Source organism: Trichechus manatus, unplaced genomic scaffold, assembly GCF_000243295.1.
Source record: "Trichechus manatus latirostris isolate Lorelei unplaced genomic scaffold, TriManLat1.0 scaffold00048, whole genome shotgun sequence".
NCBI lineage: Eukaryota > Metazoa > Chordata > Mammalia > Sirenia > Trichechidae > Trichechus > Trichechus manatus.
Genome location: NW_004443984.1, coordinates 2,296,790 through 2,318,806, shown reverse-complemented (window position 1 = coordinate 2,318,806; position 22,017 = coordinate 2,296,790). Strand labels below are relative to the sequence as shown.

The following is a 22,017-nucleotide window of genomic DNA, read 5'->3' as shown; positions in this document are numbered from 1 at the left end:
GCTCCTGTCTGACTCCTTCTGTCTCCTCTCTCAGACAGGGGTGTCCTCGGAGGTTCCTCAGGGTTCCTCTGAGGCTCTCAAGGCCTGGGCCTTACTGGATTGGGTTAGGGAGAGCAGGCCAGGAGAAGGCATCCTTAGTGTCCTCCTGAGCTCTAGCAGGGAGGGACACAGAAAAGCCACTTTCAGCAGAGCTTTAACATAAAATGGGTCTATGGGAAAAACTGCTTCCTCAAGACCAGAAAGCCTGAGGGGGGCACCTTTGGGTTGAGGGCAGCCAAGAGCTCACCAAAGTAAGAGAGTGGAAAATAGCTCAGCCTTCCAGGCCCACCAGAAATAGCCACAGGATTAGGAGTTTTCTTTTCTTCAAAGTTCACAAAAGCTGGGAGGAAACACAGACCCAGCATTTGGGTTTCAGGTGGAAAGAAAAGAGCAGGGCAGAAAATGAAAAGTTGGGGTGACTTCCTGGGTCACACCCTGGGTTCTGCATAAGCAGATGTGGGTATTAGGGTAGAATAGGGGGCTTGGAGGCAGAGCAGATCCAGGAGCTGGGGCAGAGTGGAGACATACAAATAGGAGATACTTCAGTTCTAGTAGGAAAGGGGAGTCCCACAAGGGTTCTTGGGTTTAGGATCGAACAAGTGTCTCAAAGACAGATGTCCTTGAACCAGGGTAGAACTATGGGGCCCAAAGGCCAGGGAGACCTGGGACAAATGAAGGGATTAGAGGCAGAGACCTAGGACCTGAGATGGAAAGGGAAATCTAGAAGCAGGAGACCCAAGATCTGGCCTATAATGGTGGTTCCTCAGGGAGAAGACACCTGGGACTTGGGGCAGAAGAGGGGTCCTAGAGGCAAGCATCCCAGCACTTTGGAAAGGATGTATGGTCCAGTGGTATGGGAGACCTGGGGACATAAAGAAGGGCCTACAGAAAGGGAGACCTGGGGTGGAATGGGGGGAACCCAGATGCAAAGGTGGCCTAAATCTCAGGCAGAGGGCAAACTCAGAGGTAGGGGGCACATGTAGACATTTCAACTCCTCCGGGGACCCAGCGGCTGGTGACAAACATCAGTCACGTCCCTTCCATTCCACCCACTCTCACTTGCCCCCTTTCACAAGACACGAGGTTTTGTGTTTTTTTTTTTTTTTTTTGCTTTTTTTCATTTCTTTTTAATACAAACTTGGATCTTTGGGTGTGTCCTGCCAACAGAAAACAACAACAACAACAGAAGAGAAAACCCAAAAGAGTGAAAAATAAGAAAGAAAAAAAAAAAAGCTCCCGCAAGAGGTTCTTCTCCCTCCCCCCCACCATGCGAATTTGCACACCACGGGACCACAGCAGGTTTACAGAATGCAATATACAATCCACGATTTATAATAAAACAGTATATACAATAAATAGGATATTGTTCATTTTTGTCAAACGACCTGTAGATAAATTTCTCAGTGCATACTTGCAGGGGCTCTGGACACCTTGGGGCCCCGCTCGCAACCTCTTGCACACGCTCGCTCGCTCTCGCTCTCTTTTTTTTTTGTCTTTTTCTAAAACTGTGTTTTGTTTTTAAGTTTTGTACATTTTTAAAAAGTATTTACAATTGCTGGTTTTGTGCAGAAAGGGCTCACCTTCGGCTTCTGCGTGGAGGAGATGGGCAGGGAGGGGTGGGGTGGGGGAGATGGGGCTGCAGGGGGTGCAGGTGGGACAGGGTGGGAGGCAAAGGGGCAGGTGTTCCTGCCAGAGGACGATGTGGACGCTGGGAGGGGTCTTGATGTTGGTTTTCTGAAAGCTGCAAAGAAACACAAGAGAAGCGGCAGAGGTTAGCGGAAGGTAGACACTGAGCTCTGAGAAGAGGGAGGATTCTGGGAGGAGTTGGTCCCATTGCTCCTTCTCCCAGAAAACTCCAAACTGGCCCCCATGTGACTTTGGGACGCTTCTGGCCCTCTCTGAGCTCAGTTTCCCCAGCTGTAAAACAGCTGTGTGTCTACACCCCACACCACTAAGAAGTGAAGGATGCCCTGGGTAAGGCGGCGGGTTCCAGGCAGTGGTATTTGTTAAGAACTTGGTCTCTAGAGTCAGACACGGTTGAGTTCAAAATGCCAGCACCATCACTTACTAGCTCTATGTCCTTGGGCAAGTCATTGAACCTCTGTGAGCCTCAACTTACTCATATGTAAAATGAAGATAACTGAACTATCCCATAGGTTTGTTGGGAGGATTCAGTGGGTTGAGGCAGGTAAAGCCTGGCACATAATAAACGCATAATAAATGATACTAATTACTATTTGTCATTATTGTTCTGGGGCCTGGGCCAGTCCCTGGCTCTCCAAGCCTCAGCTTCCTCATGTAACAATGAGTTTAGTGACTCCCTCAACCTAAGCTTTTCTGAGGAATGGCACAATGGGAAAGACAGTGCCTCAGCACAGCACAGGTGTGAGCTGCTGCTTTAATTTCTTCTAAATCCAACCTTCTTCCCAGCCCCCACCGGTGCCATTCTGTTCCTTGGAGAGGTGAGCTGATGAGGAAGTCTGTCTGAATGAAAGAATAAAGAAATTGCCCAACACAATGCCATCTGTGTTTGGCTGAACGCTGCCTTCCTGAAACTCACAAACTCCCAAGTCCCCAGTCCCTACAATCACCAGACACTTGAGGTCTGTAGTACCCCCTTTTCCTAGCCATTCCTAATTGTTTGTGGGGCCCTGGAGACCTGACTTCCCCATCCAGACTCCCAAACTTGGCTAGACCCTCTGGATTCACAGCTCCACTGGGGTGAGCAAGAAGGTGCCCAGAGGGACAAGGCTTGGCATGGTCGTTCCCAAGACAGCCATTAGGCTGGCCTTTTCAAGAGTTCTGTCCTCCTCTCAGAGCCCTGAGATTTAGGCTTCCCACTCTCAGGGTGTGGGCATCCACTAGAATTAAGGAGCAGAGGTGGGGGTGGGGGGTGCTAAAACTGCCTTCCAAGCCTCCTCGGCAAGCCCATCTGTCCTCCCTCACACCTGCAGGGACCAGGCGGGACAGAAAGCCTCTCCTCCCTTGTACTCTTTTCTTGGCTTCCCTTCCCACCAGGGCCACATTGAAATTCCAGTCAGCCTCGGCTGCTGTCTGCTGGGCAGTCAGTCTTGGGGACTTTTGTCCTGAGGCTGGACTTGCCAGGACTTCCCCAAGCCAGGGGAACCAGGTGGGCTCCTGCAGTGGTTTAAGCAGCCCCTAATCCAGGCATTATCAGACCAGGGGGCAAACAGAGGCATGAGAGGGAGGATAAGAGCTGCATCTTTGTTAAGCTGTCAGATCTCCTGCAGGTGAGAAGATGGACTATCACTGCAGGGGTAAGAGGTGGGCCTGTTAGGGTGACAGATGTATTACAACTGGGGTGACTGGTAGAAAAGCAGCTGTTGGGGCAGGGGGTACTCTGTTGGGATGGATGTCAGTTCTCCACATTTGGGGTGACATATAGGAACAGCTGCAGAGACAAAAGGGGTATCCATTAGGGGGCAGGTCTGTTGTATCTGGGGTGACAGGTCCTGCTGTAGGGGTAGGGGACATTCATCTATAGGATGGCTTTACTGTGGCTGAAGAACAGCTGCCAAGCTAAGGAGGGAGCTCTGTTGGGGTGACGTGTATAGTATATTGGGGTAACAACTGAGAGGAAGATTTAGGAAGGGCTGCTCCAAATCACTGGGTAAGCCGATTGTGCCAAACCCTAGCCCCCCAGCTTCCCCAAGGGCCTCTGCACAAATCCCTGCTGCCTCCGCCCCCTCGAGCCCTTAGCCACTGCCAGTGACCCTCTCCAAGCCAGGTCTCCATGGTGATCTCAGCCCAGCGGGTGGCTCCTGCCAGAACTGTTCCTGTGGTGCCCAGCGGCCAGGCAGCAGGGAGGCTTTCTCACCCTCTGCTAAGCTGGCCTGCTGTGGTCTCACCTTCCTCCTCCCACCACTCCCCCAGCTTCCATGACTTGGCCAGCCCCAGACTCTGGCAGAATATGGGGGCTGGGAAGGAGGGGAAGGGATCAAAATCCAGGGGCTCTTTGGTGCCGGGAAGGGGGAATGCTGCGGCTTTGTAGAACCTTGATCTCCCTAGGGTCAACTCTCTACAAAACAGAACAAATGCTCATGGGCCAGGCAGCCCAGTGCTGAACACTGGGGACAAGCAGAGAACAAAACAGACCTGGTCCCTGCCCTTGGGGGCTCACAGACCAGAGTGGGAGGCAGACCCCAAACCAGGCAATCATGATGCAGGGAGGTGGGGGCTGTGCCAAGGGAAGCCCTGGGGGGCACAGGGAGCACAAAGGGGGCTCTTAACCTACCTTGGCAGGCGGACAGTGGCTCTGAACTCACTGCTGAGCGTAGTGCCCAGCACACATGTAGGGGGCAAGCATATGTGTTGAGTGAATGACAGAGCGATGACTGACGCAAGTCTGATCAGCCTTTGTCACAGCCCAGCTCAGGTCTTACACACCTCCAGGATGCCTCCTTACACCACCCTGTTGCCATAGCTACCGGTGCACTTGTTATTCCCTACCACCCTACTCCTCTAGGGCAGAGATCTGTGTGTGGCACTTCCATATCCCCAATGCCAGCATATGCCTGGCTCCCAGGACACCAGCCGCTGTTTATACGACTGAACCTTTAAAAAAAACCAAACTCACTGTCGTTGAGTCAATTCTGACTCATAGTGACCCTATAGGGCCATTTGGTTTCCAAGGCTGTAAATGTTTATGGAAGCAGACTGCCACATCTTTCTCCCATGGAGTGGCTGGTGGATTTGAAATGCCAACCTTTCAGTTAGCAGCCGAACTCTTAACCACTGCACCACCAGGGCTCCTGCACCACCGCAGAGCCACATGTCACTGAGTCCTCATGTCCCGGCAGCTTTATCACCTGAGACGCTGGGGCATTAAGAGGTTCAGAATGCTCCTTAGAAGCAAGGATGGCGAGACTTTGTCTCACATACTTTGGACATGTTATCAGGAGGGACCAGTCCCTGAAGAAGGACATCATGCTTGGTAAAGTAGAGGGTCACTGAAAAGGAGATGGATTGACACAGTGGCTCCAACCATGGGCTCAAGCATAACAACGATTGTGAAGACGGCACAGGACTGGGCAGTGTTCCGTTCTGTTGTACAGAGGGTCGCTGTGAGTTGGGATTGATCTGATGGCACCTAACAACAACCACCAGCTGTCAGTGGGGGCTGGCCCCAGGGGCACAGAGGGATAGCTGAGCTGGGATTAAAACAGCAGGATGCTCCCATGCATTCATTTACACAACCAGCAAACAAGTATCCACACTCACTCACTGCCAGGCCATAAACTAAGGACCAGGAGATGCACTGAATAGACGGTCTCTGCCCTCTAGAAGGGGGGGGGGGGGTTGCAACATCAAACAAGGCAGTGGAGCAGAAGGCAAGGAGAATGCACTAGAATTTGAGACTGATGTGCAGTGTGACCTAGGGCAAGTCCCTTCCCTCTCTGGGCTTCAGAACAGGCGACGGGAGAAACCTTCAGGCACTGAGATGGTGCCCCAGAGATAAGGGGCTACAGGCAAACCATAGCTGCTCAAAGGCGGATCCACCTCCTCCAACGATTTCAGGCACAGCCAGACATGTGGGTCCCTTAAATGTAGAAAGAAATTGCCTCCCTGGGGCCCAGGCTACACCTGTCAGTGGAGAAACCCCCAAGCGGGGTGGATCTGGAATTCACTGAGGGATGAGGCTTCCAACTGGGGCTGGAGAGGCTGGGGGGTGTGGGACTTCCCTTCCGCTCTGGGGAAGTTTTCAAAACCTGTGCCCACCAGCAACCAGAGGCATACCTTAAACTCTGGCTTGGCCAGTCCTTCCCTCCTTAGGGATCTTCCCCCACCTGCCCTACTGCTGGGCATAGACCAAAAACCCGTTGCCATCAATTCTGACTCATTGCGACCCTACAGGACAGAGTAGAACTGGCCCATAGGGTTTCCAAGGAGCGGCTGGTGGATTTGAACTGCTGAACTTTTGGTTAGCAGCCGAGCTTTTAACCACTGCACCACTAGGGCTCTGCTGGGCGTAGAGAAGGCCTAAAATACTTGCTAGTGGGACCAAGTGGGGTTCACAGCCATGGTCATCCACTAACCTTATGGGTGTCTCCTATCTCTCATCTGTCCTCAGAGGGGGCTACATGTCCCCATCCCCACCACTCTCCACCCTCCTGGCTGGGAGATGCTGTGTAAAAACAGGCGTTGCTGATGGACTGTGCTGGACATGCAACAAGTGGAGGCTGGGATAAGGGCAAGAACAGTGGAACTGGGTGGTCCCCAAGGGCCTTTCCTGGCTCTAACATTCCATGATTCACTGACTGGGTGGCTGTGTGTCCTTGGCTGAGTCCCTTTCCTCTCTGTAAACTGGGAGGGACTGTACTTGGAGAACTCCAAAAGCCCAGTTAGCCCCGAGAATAGGAATTCCTTCATTTACACACTGCTTCCCTGCCACATTTTTAGGAGCTTATCCTATGATGGTTTGCACTCGACTACTAAATAAATGGCTGGCGGTTTGAATCCACCCAGCAGCACCACAGAAGACCTGGTGATCTACTTCTGTAAGATTATAGCCATTGAAAACCCTATGGAGCGCAGTTTTACTCTGAAACACATGTGGTTGCCATGAGTTGGCATCGACTTGATGGCAACAGGTTTGGTTTGGCTTTCGGGCTGAGAGAAATTATTCAATATTCACTCCCCAGTGCTCTCTCTTTACACCCCACAATTCTCCCTACTCTATATATGCTTCTTCAACTGAAAAACAAACAAACAAACAAAAAAAAAACAACCCTGACACCTGAAACGTATATGGTATGGCATGATGAGATACCGGTGGCAGAGAAGGGGAATGTGGGACAGTTTGCAGAGATGAGTAACCGGCCTAAAGAAGCTGATGGCGTGATGAGGAGGACATTCCCAGGAAGGGCCGTCATGGGTGCATAACAGGCAAGAGATTAGTTAGGCCTGGGAAGGATCCTGGAATGCTTCTTGGAGGAGGTGACATCTGAGTGAAAGATAGGAAATGACAGGTGGAAGATGGATGGAGGGTAGGAAAGGGCAGTCCAGGCCAGGGAACGGCTAGAGCAAAGGCACAGAGCACTTTCAGGGAAGAGCCCCTCAGAAAGCTTCCTCCTGATTCAACACATTCTCTGTGGCTGGTAACAGAGGGTATGAGGAGCATGAGAAGGTCAGGGCCAAGAGGCTGGGTGTCATGACAGCAGCCTTGGCTATCTTGAATGCCATGCTAGGAAGCTGGCCTTTACTTTGTAGATAAGGAAGCTGGGGAGGGAGGGATGAAATCGAAAGGTGTGTAAAACAATTGAGCCACAGGATGAGATGTTTTAATCAATTCATTCAGTAAATATTTTGGAGGTTCCAGACACTGTGCACCCAGAGATACTGAAGAAAAAGCACTTTGGTGGCCGCAGTAGGGAGAATGGACCCAAGGGGACAGCTGTTGGAACAGAAACCTGGTAGATGGTGGCTGCACTGACCCAGGTGGCTGAGCTAGCGAAAATAGTCCCTGAGGCCTCAAATTTGTTCATTTACTGCCTCTGGGAAGCTTTTGCTGCCTGCTCTGCTCACACGGTTCAAGGGGATGGTCCTTGATATTTCTCATGGGGGTGTTTCAGCCCCTCACCTAGAGAGTGATGCCCACAGGGAGGTTTTTAATGAACATCTGTTTGTAGGCTGCAAGCTCCATGAGGGCAGGGCGCTGTCTATCTTGTTCAGTGGCAGCCCCAGCACTGATGCAATGCCTGGCTGACCAGATGGCTGGTTCATCAACACTGAACACAGAATTAACTTACTTTCCCCTGCCCTCTAGCACAGAGGGCACTATGGCAGCAAAGGTTATGACAAAGATGGCAAACCTGCAGGGGGAAAATCATGACATATTACAAAGTCACAAGATGGTTTTTCAGCTGATCTGCACCAGGAGAGTGGATTGGTATGCATCACTATACGGACAGGGTTTCCAGCTGACCTAAGTCATTTATGAATCTGGGTGCTGTTGCCCATGGGGGCAGGGCCTATGACTCACCTTGTCCCTGGGCCCCCCAGGGAGGACTCAGCCCAGTTACTAAGACTAGGTGGTATTTCAAAGCTTCCCTCCAAAGGCCCCAACCCTACACTAGAATACAAGATTCTTCCTAGGCAGGAGGCAAGGAGGGCATGTGAAGGAGACCTGGCTACATGGTCCTAAGCAAGGGAAGGGTCAGAGGTGTGTGACTCAGGCTGTGCCAGAGGCCCCAGAATTCAGTCTGTAGGGAGGTATTTATCTACCTGCCTACCCATCTATCAATCACATACTACGTGCCAGGGGGAGCTCCTGGGTTGTGCAAATGGTTAACTCGCTCAGTGGCTAACCAAAAGTTGGAGGTTCAAGTCTACCCAGAAGCACCTCATAAGAAAGGCCTGGCAACCTAGTACCGAAAAATCAGCCATTGAAAACCCTATGGAACACAGTTCTACTCTGACACACTTGGGGTCACCATCATTCAGAACTGACTCGATGGCAACTGGTTGGTATGTGCCAGGAACTAGGCTAAGTGCTTCGCGTATAATCTCATTTAATTCTCATGAGACGCAGAGAGGTGAAGTGACTCACCAGGTCACGTAGCTGGTAAGGGATGGAACTGGCTTGTGCACAAAGGCCTGTCTGCGTCCATGGGTAAGCTGCTAGCCACCACCCTCGTATCATGCCCTACTCCCTGGGGTTCTTCCAAGTCCACGGAAATGGGAGAGGAGGAACATGAGAGGACACATTCACAGAAAGATTACACTTCCAGGAAATGAGGGCTCAGCACAAGAAGGCCTGGCCTGAAAATGGCTGCAGGAGAGGCAAGAGATAGGATCTAGGGGAGGACAACCTCGCAGAGAGCCAGATAGAGGTATCTAGAAGAGGCAGGGCAGGAATGGTTGACCCCTGACGTGAGGGCCTCTTGCTCAGAGCCAGAGGCAAGATCAAATGACCTCTTGAAGTTTCAAGACATGGAGACAAAGCCCAGAGCAGCTGGGGTCTGGCCCAGGTCCGGGCATGCCCGCTGACCCCGGCTGGATGGTGGCCTCGGAAACTGCTTCCTGTCCCTTTCAGGCCCCAGCTGGCGTAACCTTGGAGGACCTGTGACATTTCTCCTGGCCTCAGGTCCAAGCCAGAGAGGGAGTGGGAAGGGGAGAGGCCCTGATAACTCCTGAACACCTTGGAGGGCCTCTCCCACCCTCTCACCACTGTCCCCAGTGTCTGGTCAGGCTGATCTTCAGCCCATGAGGGCTGCCCGATGCAGAGCCAGCCTGTCTGGCTCTGTTTTCCATCTAGGAAGCTGGGGAAGATGTCTGCACTGGCCCATGGAACATCTCCCAGCGCTCTCCCTCTCTTGACTCCTCCCTTCTCTGTCCCATTAGCCTTGGCTCTCAGGACCAGCCGGGTCCCAGATCCCCCACTCTGGCCCCTCTGAGTTTTAATCTTCTCATTCACACTGGGATGTAACCGGCCTTTGCCCACAGTTCCCTCTGCCTGGAAAGCCCTTCCCCCCAGTTTCTGTGTATCCAAATCTTGCTTATTCTTCAAAGTCGAGCTCAAATGCAGCTTCTTCCACAGAATCTCAAAATCCATTTAAAATGCCAGACCCAGAAAGACTTTTAGGGATCACTGAATCCAACCCCTCATTTTGCAGATGGGGAGTCAGGAGCTTGAGGGTGGTAAAAGGCAGCGGTATGGGAGAGTATTCAGGTTCTGGAGGGAGCAGTACTGGGTTCCAATCTTGGCTAAGTGTCAGCCAGCTCCACAGCGGCAGGCATTTCCTCAACTCTGCGCTGGGTGCGGAGCACATCCACCGCCCAGGTTGCTGTGCAGAGTCAGTGAGGCAGTGCTACATAAAGGGCCCAGAAAAAATGTGTGTCCCTTTTCTCACCACGGTGGCAGGGAGATGACTTCTGACCCCAACACCCACCTTCCTGGGCATAATCTTTGTTTTTCCCTGCTTCTGGGCACCTGTCACTTTCCACCAGGCTTTTCCAAGTTCTTTGCGTACTTGTTTTAGCTTCCTGCGGTAGCCGCTGGGCTCTCCAGGACAGGGGCTGTGTCTGCTTTGTCCCCCCAGTGCCTGGTACTGGGACAGGCACGGAGGGGCTCACGAGGTGAGGCCAAGCTGAATTACTGCTTCTCCAGTGCCCAGTGTCCAAAATACTCACTGTCTGTTGGTGAATGAGCACGTCATTGCCCTGTTTTAAGCCTTTTGTTGACAGTGTGATGACCTTAATTAATTAATGCCTTCCTCTTTGCCACTCTCCTCCTCTATATCCCCAACTCTTCCTTACTCCTACATGATTTCAATCAATTCTTGGCACAACCCCAGCTTGAGTGCCATCTTGGACAGGTCTACCACCACCTTTGTCCAAGCCACCATCATTGCTTGCCTGGCCCTGCAGCTGGTCTCCCTACTGTAGTGCTAGTCCTGCTCCAATGTGACCCAGAGCATACCAGTTAAAAATCCTTCAATGATTCCCCCCTCTGTCTTGGAATAAAGTCTAAACTCCTTCCAATGCACTGCATGATCCGGCTCTGCTTATCTTGCCCCAGCACTCAGCGTTACTGACTTCCCATCAGTTCCTCAAAGCTCATCTCCCTCCTGCCTCAGGGCTTTACACACTGCTGTTCCCTCTGCCCACAAAGCTCTTCCTACTCCCTGTCTAGCTGACACCCACTCACCCTTCAGTCCTGAGCTTCAGGGTCTGGTCAGCCTGTTGCAGGCTCTCATGGCCTCCTATTTTTTCTGTCTTGCACGGTTCTTTCTCTGGTTATCTTTCCCAAATGCTTTGTGTCATTCTGTTTACTGTCTCTCTCTCTAGACTAGAAGCCCCCTGAGGGCCAAGACCTTGTTTGTGGTGTTCACCACGGTGTCCCTAATGCGTGGAATGTAATAGGTACTAGACAGATGTCTCTAGAAAACCAAATGCATTGGTTTGAGGGTAGTGCTGTCAACCCACAGCGCTGAGAGGGGAGCAGGGCCAGAATGTGAGGCTGGATGGCTTCCCAGTTCCTCCTGCATTCAGGCCTCACTGGGTGGTTCCATTATGTATTTCACTGAGCTGTGACCTGTCTGAACACCCAGCCCCCACACCCGTCCATTTCCCCATCCAGAGCCTGGGAGAAATGTTTTTTGGATTATTTCACATTTCTGGATTATCCATGAGACATCTCCCCTCTAGTGAGAAGGATCAAGAGTTTGACATTTTAAACCCTAAGCAGCTTCTCCCTGGCCTGCTTCAGATCTGTGGCCGTGCGGCTTACCATGAGACACACGGGGAATGGAAGACCATTTTAATCTTGGCCTGGCTTCATTAGGAGGGAAAATATGCTGCCCCCCCAAAAAAAAGTTTGATCCATTATCTATGCCATGCAGGGCTGCAAGGACCGAAGAGATGAAATCAATTTCCTTGAACAGATGAGGAAACTGAGGTCCAGTGAGGGGCAAAGGCTTGGCCAAGGGGACGTACCAAGTTGGTGGTCAACTGGGAAATGGTCCTCTGTCAGGCCTCCTGACTGCCATGTGCTGTCCCTTGCCCCCTTTAGGCCCCAGGGGAGCTGAGGCCAGGCAGAGAGGGGTAATAAGTTTCCACTGCTGATGACTCCAGGACCCTGAGTCACCCTGGCCTCAAATAGCTTCCCCAGAGCAGGGACGGGGCTTTCCAGGAGCCTTGCTACTGCCTTGGGCTTCTCCAGGAAGAGAGATTCTTAGGAGGCTGCAGTGGCAGCAGAAGTGGAGGGCAAGGGGCTCAGACATGTCCTCAGACCCACCACGTCTGGGCCAATTTTGCGACAGCTCTGTTATCCAAAAGTGGGATCTGATGGGACAGTTGTGGCTGTATTTCTGGAGCAGGTTGTTCTTCAAGGAAAATAATTCCTCAAACCCTGTCCCCCTTATACCATGTTGGCTGCATTTTCTGTCCTTTATTTTCCTTTCTGTAGACACCAAAGCTTGAGAATACGAAAACTGTGACCTCAACTAATGAGGTCACAGTGTCTGATACCAACAGTATCTAAAACTGGACTCTTGGAAAGCGTCGGGCCTTAGGAGAGTGACTGGCTTTTCCTCGGGTTGAAACATCCTGACTGGGGATAGAACACTGACTGCAGGCTTCCAGGGATGGCAGGATCCCAGCACCCCTTCTTCATTTCTGGATCCTCACCCTACCAGCCCCTGTACACCCTGAGCCTACCTCAGGCCAAAGACATTGAATCATAACCTCCAAGGGTACACTGAAAGACCAGGAAAGGGTACTTTGAGCCATTCTGTAAACCACCTTGCAGAATGTGACCAAGCCATACTGGCCACATCCTCAGCCTGGCACTTGCCATAGAATGCACCTTGGAATAAATGAAGCACCCGGGGAAACAAGGGTGCCCAGCAGGGTCAGTAAAACACTAGGCCAAACCCTGATAGGGCCACTGGATAGGCCTTAGGTGGGTGATCACCTTGTTCAACCTGCTTCTCCCTTCTCTGGTCTCACACAGGGGGATGCAAACATCCTCTCTTTCAAGAGGTCAAGCGGTGAGTGTGTGCTTCTTGGGGCTCAGGACCTAGCATGGATGAGAGAACTAAATGCTTGTGAACCAGATGAGATGGCCCCATCCAGTCTGTGGTCCTCTGGCCATTTCAATGACAGGATCCCTTGAAATGTCCAAGCCCCCTGCTGGGTTCTCTACCCAGGTTCCCCATCTGCTCTCCTAGACTGTTCCAGACTCCTACCCGGATTCCTACTCCCTGTTGTCAGGCCCCAGTCTTATCTCCCCCGTCCCCACCGTATTTTTTAATCCTGCAATTCTTCCTGCTCATCTCTATACCACTTCCCCTTGCCCGAGCCCTAATGTCCTCACCCCTCAGCCCCCTAGGGCCACCTTTCCCAAGCCTCTGCCCACTGCACCTGCATCCCCAGACTCACCCAGGAACAAAACCTCACGGTCCAGTCGGCACTTCAGTTGGCACTACAGGGAGGTGACGGTGAATGTGTCCTCAGGGTGAGGTTCCGCCATAGGCCCCAGGAAGCCGCTCTTGGGGCCCCCGCCCAGGCCGGGATGCGCCTGTGGCATAAAGCCTGGATACCTGTAGGCGGTGTCCTGCAGAGGCAGCAGCGAGTCCCTTGGCACGGGGGACAGAGTCAAGTCACTAAGGAGTGGGCAGCCATAGCCAACGGAGGCTGCAGCGGGGCCACGGTGGGGGCCAGGTGGCCGGGCCATCTCCAGTGGCTCCTTGTCGGCCTTGGGCGTGGCCGGTGGGCTGGCTAGGTGTGGGGCACTGAGGCACGCGGCCTCCGTCCTGCCCAGGAAGTCAGCCAGCAGCCCTGTGCCCACCTTGCCCTCATAAGGTGGGCTGCGGGCAGCTGAGCCCGGCGGGTACCAATAAGCTGTGCCCTTGCAGCTGGGGGAGTCGTAGTGGGGCTGGCCCAGTGGCAGGTCCCGGCAGCTCAGGTGGGCCTGGGCTGCGGCTGCATGGCCCAGGCTGGCCCCCTGGAGCCCGTGCTTGAGGGGCTCGCAGGCGGCCAGCTTCGTGGGTGGTGGCCGCAGCTCCTCCTTGAAGCCTAGTGTGGGGGAGCAGGTGGGTGAGTATGCCTTCTGCAGGCCAGCATCAAACACTGTGGGCGGGTGGGCCAGTGGCGGGAAGTGCTTGCCGTCCAGCTCAGGGGCACCCAGGCTGGGCGAGTCGCAGTGGAAGCCTTGGCCGAAGGTGCCATCAGAAGGCGTGGATGGGTTCATGGAGTAGGGTCCTATGAAGTCACAGGGGTCTCGTTCACCCACACCGAAGGCCCTTGACTGTGAGGGCAGTGGTGACATGCTGCTGTCCCCACTGTAGTAGTCCAGGCCAAGGTCTGGGCTGTCCTGGAACAGCGGGTTGACGGGCTGTGGCTTGGGGATGAACTTGGCTTTGGCAGCTGCACCACCCCGCTCCTTCTTGGCCGAGCAGGCCCCGCCACCCCGTCCACCCCTCGGCTGCCGGGGTCCAGTGCTCCGTTTGGACGGGTAGCCTGAGGCAGCAGCCGAGGCGGATGACGGGAAGCCCAGGTGTGAGGCCTCGAACAGGTCCACCTTCTTCCGCCGTCCTCGGCCTGGCTTGGAGCTGCTGTGGAAGAGGACGCTCTGGTTCCAGTTGTAGCCTGGGGCGGATGATGCCTCATTCCAGTCCATCATCAGTTTCTCCAGGCTGGACAGGCTTGACTGGCCCTCACTGCTTGAGGCCTCACTGTTGGCACGTCGAAAGCCACCGCCGCCGACCGGCTGATTGAACTGGGTGCTGTCGGATGACGACTCGGAGAAGGTCTCCGACACGGCTGTCTGCTGCTTCACCTTCTGTGGCGTGTAGTTGGAGATGTCCAGAATCACGTTGGGTTCACTGACATGGCAGTCGAAACCAGGATTGTAGAGCTGACTGAAGGCCTCCGAGGCCCAGTCCAGGCCTCCATAGCCCTGCCGGAAAGGCCACTGAGAAGCCCCCACAAACTGCCGACAGTTCTCGGGTGAGGGCTGGAAGGAGGAGGAAGAGGAGGAGGCAGCAGAGGCGGCGGAGGTGGCAGAGGCTGTGGTGCCCTTAGGCACCATGTAGCCACCAGGCGAGACAGTGCTGGCCCGGCTGTCACAGCGCAGGGGAGTGGGGGCTGAACCGGAGAAGGGGGCCCCCTCAGAGCTACTGAAGAAGGAGGCCTTACTGGGTGGCAGGCAGGGGCCACCGGTGGGTGGTGGGGCATAGCCGGCACTGTGGGCGCTGCTGGGCGAGGCAGGAAGGCTGTTGCCACTGCCATAGGCAAAGCTGCAGTCCTTGCTATTAGCACAGTCCTGGCCCGTAAAGGGCTTAGTGGGAGCAAACACGCTTTGACCAGCCCCATAGCCACCATACTGGGGCGGGTATGTGTTAGTGGGTGGGTGGGTAGTAGGTGAGCGGGCCACAGCTGAAGGAGGGGGAGCCAGCTTCGGGAAGGTCTCGGCTGCCCGGCAGTCTGAAGTGGCTGGGGTTATCCCATAGCTTGATGCCCGTCCTGGCGGGAAGGTCTGGCGAGTGGGCAGGACAGGCTGGAATGGGGGGTCCGCGCCAGCCCCACTGCTGCCCACTGCCCCTGGGCTGGCCTTGGCTCCCCGGCTTGGGAAGGTGGCCAGGCCACGCTGGGCAGGCAGGGCGCTGGTTGGGGGCCCTGCATAGGTGCCCGATGCCTTCCGGGACTCGGGGCGTGAGGCTGAGAGGGCGAAGTCCAAGAGGTCGGAGGAGTCGTCCGAATCGAGCAGTGAGCGGAAATAGCCAGTGAAGAGATTTTGGCGCTCCTGACTGAGCTCGGTCTGGCCCGAGGGTGCACCTGTGCTATAGTAGCTGCCCCGGCCTGACCCCCCACTCTCTAGCCCAGTGGAGGCAAAGGCCCGGGCCTCGGTCCCCTGGAACCCGCAGTTTCGGCCAGCCTGCCCGCTTGGGTGCCCATGGTGAGGGGCCCAGCCACCACCTTTGTCCCCAGCCCACTCAGAACCCACCTCCCCAAAGCCTGGGCCACTGGGCACCTGTTCTGGGAACAGAGTCCCATTCTTCCGGGACCGCCTCTTGCGCTTGGGCTTTCCAGTAGCGGCATCCACCTCCCCCCGGCCCCGTTTGCGGGGGTGTCCCAACTCAGTGAGGCCGGGGCCCCCAACCCCAGCAGGTGCCACTGCAACCACCTTCTTTTTCTTGCCGATGCCCTCAAAGAAGTCACTGAAGGAGCATCGGGCTCCCTTGGCCGCATGGCCCCCACCCCGGCCACCAAAACCGCCTGCTTTGCCACCACGCCGCCGGAAGCCCTGAACACGATGCAGGAAGTGGGAGATGCTCTGGGTGTCCGGTGCCTGGTGCACTGACTCAGGCTCACTGGGCGTCCAGCAGCGAGGTGGTGAGCAACGCCCAGCGCACTGGCTCTGGCGGTTCAGGAAGGCCAGCTTGGCGAGGACATCAGAGTACTCAGCCTTGCTGTCATTGGCGTCTGCTGCGTAGGATGGCTGGGGAGACGCCAGCTTCTGCTTCCGCCGCCGCCGTTTCTTCACCTCTGGCATGGCCAGAGTGGCCGCTGTCACGGTGGTTGCCTCAGCCGCCACCACTACTGGCTCCTTGGGCTTGCCGGGACCCAGCAGCAGGTTCTTGGGAGGGCGGCCACGCTTACGCTTGAGGATGATGGGCATCTCGCCCGGTGGGAAGACCACCACCACATTCCGCCCATTGTTCTTCATCTTTAGCAGCGGGGTGGGCTCTGTCGACACGCGCAGGCCCAGCTCCTTGCCTTCCACACTCAGACTGCTGCTCAAGGAGGACACCTTGTACGTGGTCTTGTTCCGCCGGCCCAGCGATACAGGGATCTTAGCCATCTTCACCACCATTCGCCGCACGCCCCGGCACTTGTTTTTGCGAGGAGGGACCACTGGGGGATGGGAAGATTCCGGCTCCAGCTCTGGGACTGGGCCTGGCCCTGGCAGGGCAGGAGGTGGTGGAGGTGGTGGTGGTGGTGGTGGTTCGGCCAGGGCGGCCACCAGCCCTGTGGGCATAGGCAGGGGAAGCAGGCGGCCCTCAGGTCCAGCGTCTGCCTTGCGCCCCCGTCCGGCCTTCCGCCGGCGACACAGGATCTTTGGCCTATCAGTGCGCCGCAAGGCGTACTTGGGGTGACCCTCAGGCCCAGGGGGGCCGTGGGTTGAGCACAAGTCCAGGCGCAAGGGCTCAGCCAGTGGGCAGGGCCCCAGGGGCTGCTGGGGCTCCAGACGGCGGCCAGAGACATCAAGCAACTTGGGCAGGGGGTCAAGTGCCTGGGGGTCGAGCAGTTGTGACTCCAGGGAGTCAGGCAGGCTATCCAGAGCCTGCAGAGCCAGGCCTGGCAGCCCCAGAGGGTCAGCAAGAGGTTGCAGGGGTGGCAGCTCCAAAGCTTCCCCAAGCGGCTCTAGTGCCTGTGGGTCCAGGAAGTGGGGCTGGGGGTCCAGGAGCTGAGGCTCTGGCTCAGGCGATGGTGGCTCAAGGGCCTGGGCCTCTAGCAGCTGGGCTTCAGGGCAAGTAAGGGAGGCCAGCTCACTAAGGATGTCGGCGTCAGCAAGTTCTGAGTAATCAGGGCCGTCTGGCTCAGGCTCCGGGGGCAGACCGGTGGCCACGGCCGTGGCTCCCGGGCTATGGCCTTGGCCAGGCTGGGGGCTATCCCTAGGCTCAGGCTCAGGCTCATAGAGGGGGTGGCTGGGCCGCTCAGACTTGGGGTGGGGGGTGGCCCGCTCCTCGGGGCTGCGGATGCTGTTGGCCAGGCTGGGTGAGGAGAAGAAGCTATACTGTAGGTCACCGGGTGGCGGGGCAGGTGGCCGGCTAAGCCGGAGACCACCACAGTCCAGGTGCACACCGCTGTGCTGCAGGTCCTGGGAGAGCCGTGTCAGGTCCTTCATGATGTCAATCAGCTGCACCACTGGACGCAGGTTCACCCGCCCGTTGTCCCAACGGCGTCGGGAGCGGGAGCTGCTGCCGTCTCCGGCAGGTGTCGGGCAGTGGGCCTGTGAGATGGGACAGGCCGCACGAGGGGGCAGCGGGTCGTCCCCCTTGGGAAGGACTGGTGGGCGCCGGGCGCTGGGGTCCCGGCGTGGGGGTGGGCGTGGGTTCTCGGAGAAGGTATGGGCGAAGGCCTTGTCAGGTGGGCTGGCAGGGGGCCGGGTAGGAAGCAAGGGCCGGGGGGTGGGGGGGCCGCCGGGGTAGTACTTGGGCTCCCGGAGGTAGTCAGGAGAGCTGCACACGGCACTGGAAGTCACCACCAGGCCCTGGGGCTTCACACGCATCCTGACCTTGTCCTCCGCGGGCCACCGGGCGGGGCCGGGGCTGACATGAGGGTGCGAGAAGCCGGGACCAGGACCTGCCGGGCAGATGGGCAGGAGGTCCCTCGCTGAACACCCAAGTCCATCAGTTTCCCATATCCTCAACAAGCCCCTGCCCCCACCCCCACAAGGTCTTATTCCCCTTACCAAGCTCCGGTCCCCTCCTCAAGCCCAACCCCCTTGTTGACCGCTTGCCTTTCCCAAACCACCACCTGCTCAATGAGCCCCTCACCAGCCCCAGTTTCACTTATTCACAGTTCACCCCCTTCTAGACCTTGAGCATCTATGGGCTCAGGGAGAAAAGGACCCCTGTGTTGAGAGGGAAACCCCTCAGCAGGGCAGGGTGACCACTCCAGATCAAACTTGAACAGAGGGCCCCGCGTTTGCCAGAGGGCCAGGAAGTCCTATTAAGGGGTTCTGTCTCCCTCTTTCTTGCCTCCATCTCCAGGACTCCAGGGGAACCCCAGTTACTCACCCTCGGCTCTGCCGCCTGGGCTGTCACACTGAAGATCTCTGTGGGCAACAAGACAGGCAACAGAAGTCTGAATACCTCGAATGGTCTGGCGGCCATAGGGCCACCGCACCCGCCTGCCCAGGGGCCTGGCCTCCTCCAGGTACCACCCCCAGCTCCCTCTGTTCTCCCTCTAGTACGCACACCTCGCTGACCTGCGAGAGAGGGGACCCCCAGACCTGGGGGCTCTGCCAGTCGCTGGCTGTCAGCTGGGTGTGCTGTGGAGCAGCTTCGGCCTGAGCCCAGGCCTTGGGGCGTGGACAGCGCCTGGAAAGGACCATCGCAGCTCAGGTTTAGTGAGCACCTACTGCACGCCAGGCATTGGGCTGGAAGCTGTCCAGGCATCGTTTCATTAATTCTTCATACCAATCCTGTGAGGTAGGGGCTATTAATAACCCCATTTTGCAGATGAGGAAATGGAGGCTCAGAGATGAAATAATACTATTTATTCACACACTTACTATTTATGGAGGGTCTACTTTGCAGAAGGCCTAGGTAGACAGACATTGATCAGCTAATCATAAATGATTTAATTATTCATGGATAAGAGCTGCAAAGAAAAAGTGAAGACAAAAATATAGGCTCATACTTTGGGGGCACTAGCACATTATATGGATTATCTCTTCTAATCCCCCTGCAAACCTGACATCAGTATGATCATCACCTCCATTTTTACAGGTGAGGAAAACATTCACTGAAAGGTGGTTAAGTGCCATGAGGGCAAGAATTTCTCTCATTTGCTGCTGTATTTCCCAACACCCAGAACAGTACATGGCCCACAGGGATGCTTCAAAAATAGTTGATGGATGGATAGATGGAAGGAAGGAAGGAAAGAAGGACACAGCAATAAGACTTCCTTGTCCAGTGAAGGCTTCTTTCCAGACACAAAAGTGTGACCCAAGAAGGATGCCAGGTGGGAGTCAGATAAGAATATGAAAAGGGACACTCCCTAACCCCTCTTCTACCTTCATCAGGAAGGCTCTCTCTAAGCTCCCATCCCACCCCCAGCGTTGGTCTGGCCCCTCTCAGAGCCCTCTCTATTTCACCTTCGTAGCACTTATCACCACTGTAATCAATTACTCGTGTGACTGGTTGTTTACTGTGTCTCCCTCCAGGGTGTGGGCTCTTCAGGACCAGGGATCATGTTTGTCTTGTTTACTGCTGTATCCCCTAGCCCCAGGATAGTGCCTGGGCTATGGATGCTCCATAAATATTTACCGACTGACTCCCTCCCTGAGCTGATCAGGGCAGAGCTGGGGTTTAGACCCATGCAAGTCTGAGTGCAAAGGGAACGTGGGCATTCAGGGCCCTGGCCATCCACAGGAGATGGGATCTCGGGGATTCAGGAGCTGAATGGGTCCTGACCACTGTGAAGGTATTAAAGGCTGACCACGGCCACTGCCTAGTGCTTGGCCTTGGCCGGATCCCTATGGCCTAACCTTCACAGACACATGTAGACTCTCTCCGGCTGCCATCCTGCCCAGTGTCGTTACCCTACAGGAAGACTTTGGGGCTGACTTGGGGACAGGATGGTGGAAGGCGACACTCCTGTTCCCCTTCAGTGGGCAGCAGGTTGCATACTACAAAGCACCTCCACATATATGACCCAGTGAATCTTCACAGCAACCCAGGAGGCATGGATTATTATCCCCATGTTACAGAGGAAACCAGCTCAGAGCAGTTGTGTAACTTGCCTGAAGTCACATAGCTGCTAAGTGGCAGGATTCCTAATTCTGTCCTAAGTCCAAAGCCTCCTTCCACTCCCAGCCCCTGCAACTCCCCTTCAGTTACTCCTGAAAATGTTCCTTCTAGAGCTGTGGTCTAATTTAAGTTTGGGAGGAACCTTAAAATCATCTAACCCACTGGCTTCCAAACTCTGGGCGGGGGGGAGCTGTGTAACATTCCAGATACCCAGGCCCTAGTCCAGGGGAGTCTGACTCAGAGAGCTGAAGAGACATCTGGGAATCTGTATTTTTAGTTGGCTCCCCAAGTGGGGACACTGTTCTAGTGCCACCTCATGCCCCTCCCATTTTACAGATGAGGAAACTGAGACCAGAAGAAGGAAAGAAACTTTGCCCAAGGCCACAGAATGGCATGGGAGGGGCCCTTCTGTTGCTCATCCAGGCAAAGCAGTCTTCTGTCCACTGTCCCCTCCCTGGTTTCAGGGTCCAGGTCTCAGCTGCTCCTCGTTGTCCCACCTACTCGTTCATTCAGATTCTGCTCTTTCCTATGCCTGGCTATGGACTGTGGACTGCCTCCCTGCTCCCCAACCCCCGCACCCCCCCTCCCTACCCCCACCTCCCCCATCCCCCCACCCCAATCCCCCGCCCCAGGCCAGGCTCTCAGCGCTCTAAGAACTTCATTCCTAGTCTTGCAGGAAGGACCTCACAAAGGAGGGAAGGGGCTCAGACTCTGGAATCTCCCAGTCTGATTTCTAACAGTATGGCTGACCCATGGCTCTTAAAGCCCTCTTGGAGATGCCTACCAGAAGCTACCATCCCCCCTTATTGAGGGTGGGGCTCATCAAGCCTCCCCACCCTGAGACATCCCACTTGGGGTCTGAGGGTGCGATCTTGGCAAAAAGGAAAAACTTCCTCTCCAGTGGGTGCCTCTTCTCCACCCACCCATGAAGACCTTTGGGCATGTCCCCCAGCCAGATCTGACTTTCTACTGCTCTCTCTTTCACCCTCCAGGATCTGAGAGAAAGCAGTTAGTTGGCTCCCCTCCCCACCACAATCCAGCAGCCATACTCTTGGCCCCCTCCCTGGTCTGTCAACCAAGTCAAAAGGGCCCTTCTGTCCGTCTGTCTGCTTCTGGGTCAGTATGTCTGAACCTGCCCATGGGGACACCAGCTGGCTGGCAGGGGGCTGGGGGCCCCAACCTGCTGTGCACAGTGCCGGGAAGCGCCAGCCCACATCCTTGAGTCCCCAGCCCCACCCTCTCCACTGCGGCTATGACCACCCCACCCCTTCCCCAGCTGCCTCCCCCTCCCCCACCCACAGCCTCCCCAGGGGAGCCTGGCTGCCAGCCCCAGCTCTCACTTCCGGCCTCATGACCCTCTCTCCAGCCTGCACACTCCTCCCCCAACACCATTTCCCTCCCAGCCTGAAGTGAAGTCCTAGGGATGTCCTCAAATGGAAAACACTGCATCAAAGGGGCTATTACTGCTGCTGTCAGACTTTCCCCATCACTTCCCTCCTCAGATCTGTGGCCCTCCAGGACTTGCTCACCACCCTTCCCAATCTCCTCCCCTACAGCCCTTCACCCACCCAACCTGACTCCAGTCCAATATCATGATTTTTAAAAAAAGGTGAAAATAATAATGGCAGCTGCCACTTATTTAGTATTTAAATGGAGGCACAGAGAGGTTAAGTTACAAACTTCAGGACAAACAGCCAGGACTTGGAAGAGCTGGAGTCTGAATTTAGGTTTGTTGGGCTCCTCTAAACCAAACCACCTTGTTGTCCAGAGTCAACCCTCTCCTCTGCATCCTACTCCAACTGTCCTAGTCCCACTAGTTTTAATTTTTGACTTCTAACTGATCCTCCTCCCAGGTTCTAGCCACCCCCTCCTACTGTGGCCACCCAGATGCGCTACCCTCCCTAGCCACTAGGTGTCCCCTTGGAGCCATCGATGCCCCCAAGGGGAGCAAGCCCTGCCCTGCCCCGCCCCC

At 55.4% G+C, this 22,017-nt stretch overlaps 1 protein-coding gene across 1 annotated transcript in view; it reads right to left on the bottom strand.

Annotated features, from left to right (window-relative positions):
• Positions 1–1,122: 1,122 nt before the first annotated feature.
• AHDC1 (AT-hook DNA binding motif containing 1) overlaps positions 1,123–22,017 on the bottom strand; it is a 67,487-nt gene continuing 46,592 nt past the window's right edge. The window contains exons 4-7 of the mRNA XM_004377056.2: positions 18,500–18,715; positions 18,309–18,346; positions 12,943–17,871; positions 1,123–1,780 (exon numbers count right to left, since the gene is read on the bottom strand). Of these exons, the coding sequence (XP_004377113.1) occupies positions 12,986–17,797 (4,812 nt within the window). The 5' untranslated portion in view covers positions 17,798–17,871; positions 18,309–18,346; positions 18,500–18,715 and the 3' untranslated portion in view covers positions 1,123–1,780; positions 12,943–12,985. The remainder of the gene's footprint in view (positions 1,781–12,942; positions 17,872–18,308; positions 18,347–18,499; positions 18,716–22,017) is intronic.